General features: G+C 38.8%; 1 protein-coding gene across 1 annotated transcript; it reads left to right on the top strand.

Moving 5' to 3' along the window:
• Window positions 1–376: 376 nt before the first annotated feature.
• Window positions 377–1,412, top strand: ndufc2 (NADH:ubiquinone oxidoreductase subunit C2). The gene is made up of 3 exons (XM_019859454.1): window positions 377–619; window positions 939–1,082; window positions 1,297–1,412. The coding sequence occupies exons 1-3, from the start codon at window positions 481–483 to the stop codon at window positions 1,344–1,346; spliced, it is 333 nt and encodes a 110-aa protein (XP_019715013.1). The 5' UTR covers window positions 377–480; the 3' UTR covers window positions 1,347–1,412.
• Window positions 1,413–1,483: the final 71 nt, after the last annotated feature.

The raw sequence follows: 1,483 nt of genomic DNA on the forward strand, positions 1-1,483 counted from the left end.
GATACGTTGCTCATATCAACACATAATGATCATTACATTGACATGAACATGACATGACTAATCTTACCTTGTGTTTTTTCAATAATAAATAAAAAATACTGAAAGATCTTAATAAGAAGAAACAATGAAAATAATTATTAAAAGGTAAGCTCTTGAAACTCATTTGACTCTTCTAAATAAATAGAAAAACAATTCAATAATATTCCATGCAGTAAAAAAATCTTCTGCATCTTTCAATAATCTACGGAATTTTTACGATGAGTACAAAAGTAAATTATTTTCAATTAAAACATATACCATTTTAAAACATTCTCATTCACAATAATTAATTCATCAGCTTTGTTTGCGGCCGGACTTTCCTCCAGCTGCACGTGACGTCACTACTTGACTTCCTTCAGAAGGCGGAAGTTTATTGGACGCCGTTTGCTCACAGCTGAGGTCAAGACGACACCGGAGGACGTCTTTTGAATTTTGCGGGCCATGGGCTGGATTCCGGACGAGGGCAAGGGGCTCCCTCCGCCGGGTGTTGTCAACCGCAACTCGTTTTGGCTGGGCGGCATGGGCTGGTGCGCCGCCATGCTCCACAACGCCATCAACCACCGACCGCCGCTAAAGTCAGGTTAGCATGCTTGGGCGTCTTAGCTTGCGGGCTGTTCCATCAACTTACTCGATTGGACCCATTAATGGAAGTATATCAGGGGAAAAATAAAACATGTCATACTGAAATGGCTGACAAGGCAAGTTTGTGTTTGAATGGGTAAAATGTATAAAAGAAAATTGATCTAAATATGACTTGCTCTTAAGTTGTGTCATTCATTTTATTCACGTAAATGTTTGAAGCGGGTGATGTTTAGCTTTTCTCCCCCATCTGTGGTTTTCATGTAAAATATTCATATAAATTGAAGTAAAATAAAGTATGAATGGAAATGTCTTGTCAGGTGTTCACCGACAGGTCCTTCTGACGACGATCGGCTGGTTCCTCGGCTACCACCTGACTAAATATGAAAATTACGTGCACGCCAAACTGGACCGAGAGATGAACGAGTACATGAAACTTCACCCGGACGACTTTGCACCAAAGGGTGAGTTGACTTGATTTGCTGCGAACAAAGCTTCTATTGGCTCTCATTCGACGGCAGTAAGTTTGGTCGCCATTTAATGGATGGTATCATATGTGTGAACTTCTTAACATTTCTGAATTAGAATTGAAATATAATTTTCTACAATGACAATTGTTAGTTCATCTCAGTTGTATTGTTTTTTTTTAATCCATGTTGTGTTTGTGTTTCCCACCAGAAAAGAAGACCTTTGCTGAGATCGTGGAGCCTTTCATTCCTGTGCGCTGAGCTGTCATGTCACATCTTTCCTGTCCAATATTCTTCTGTACATAATTCAGTAAAATTAATGACAACGTAATCTGGTCGTCTCTTTTTCAGTGTTTACTATTCAAAGAAAAAAGAAATTTGCCTATTTCATTTTTTTT

The sequence above is a fragment of the Hippocampus comes genome, unplaced genomic scaffold, assembly GCF_001891065.2.
Source record: "Hippocampus comes isolate QL1 unplaced genomic scaffold, H_comes_QL1_v1.1 C16973646, whole genome shotgun sequence".
Lineage (NCBI taxonomy): Eukaryota > Metazoa > Chordata > Actinopteri > Syngnathiformes > Syngnathidae > Hippocampus > Hippocampus comes.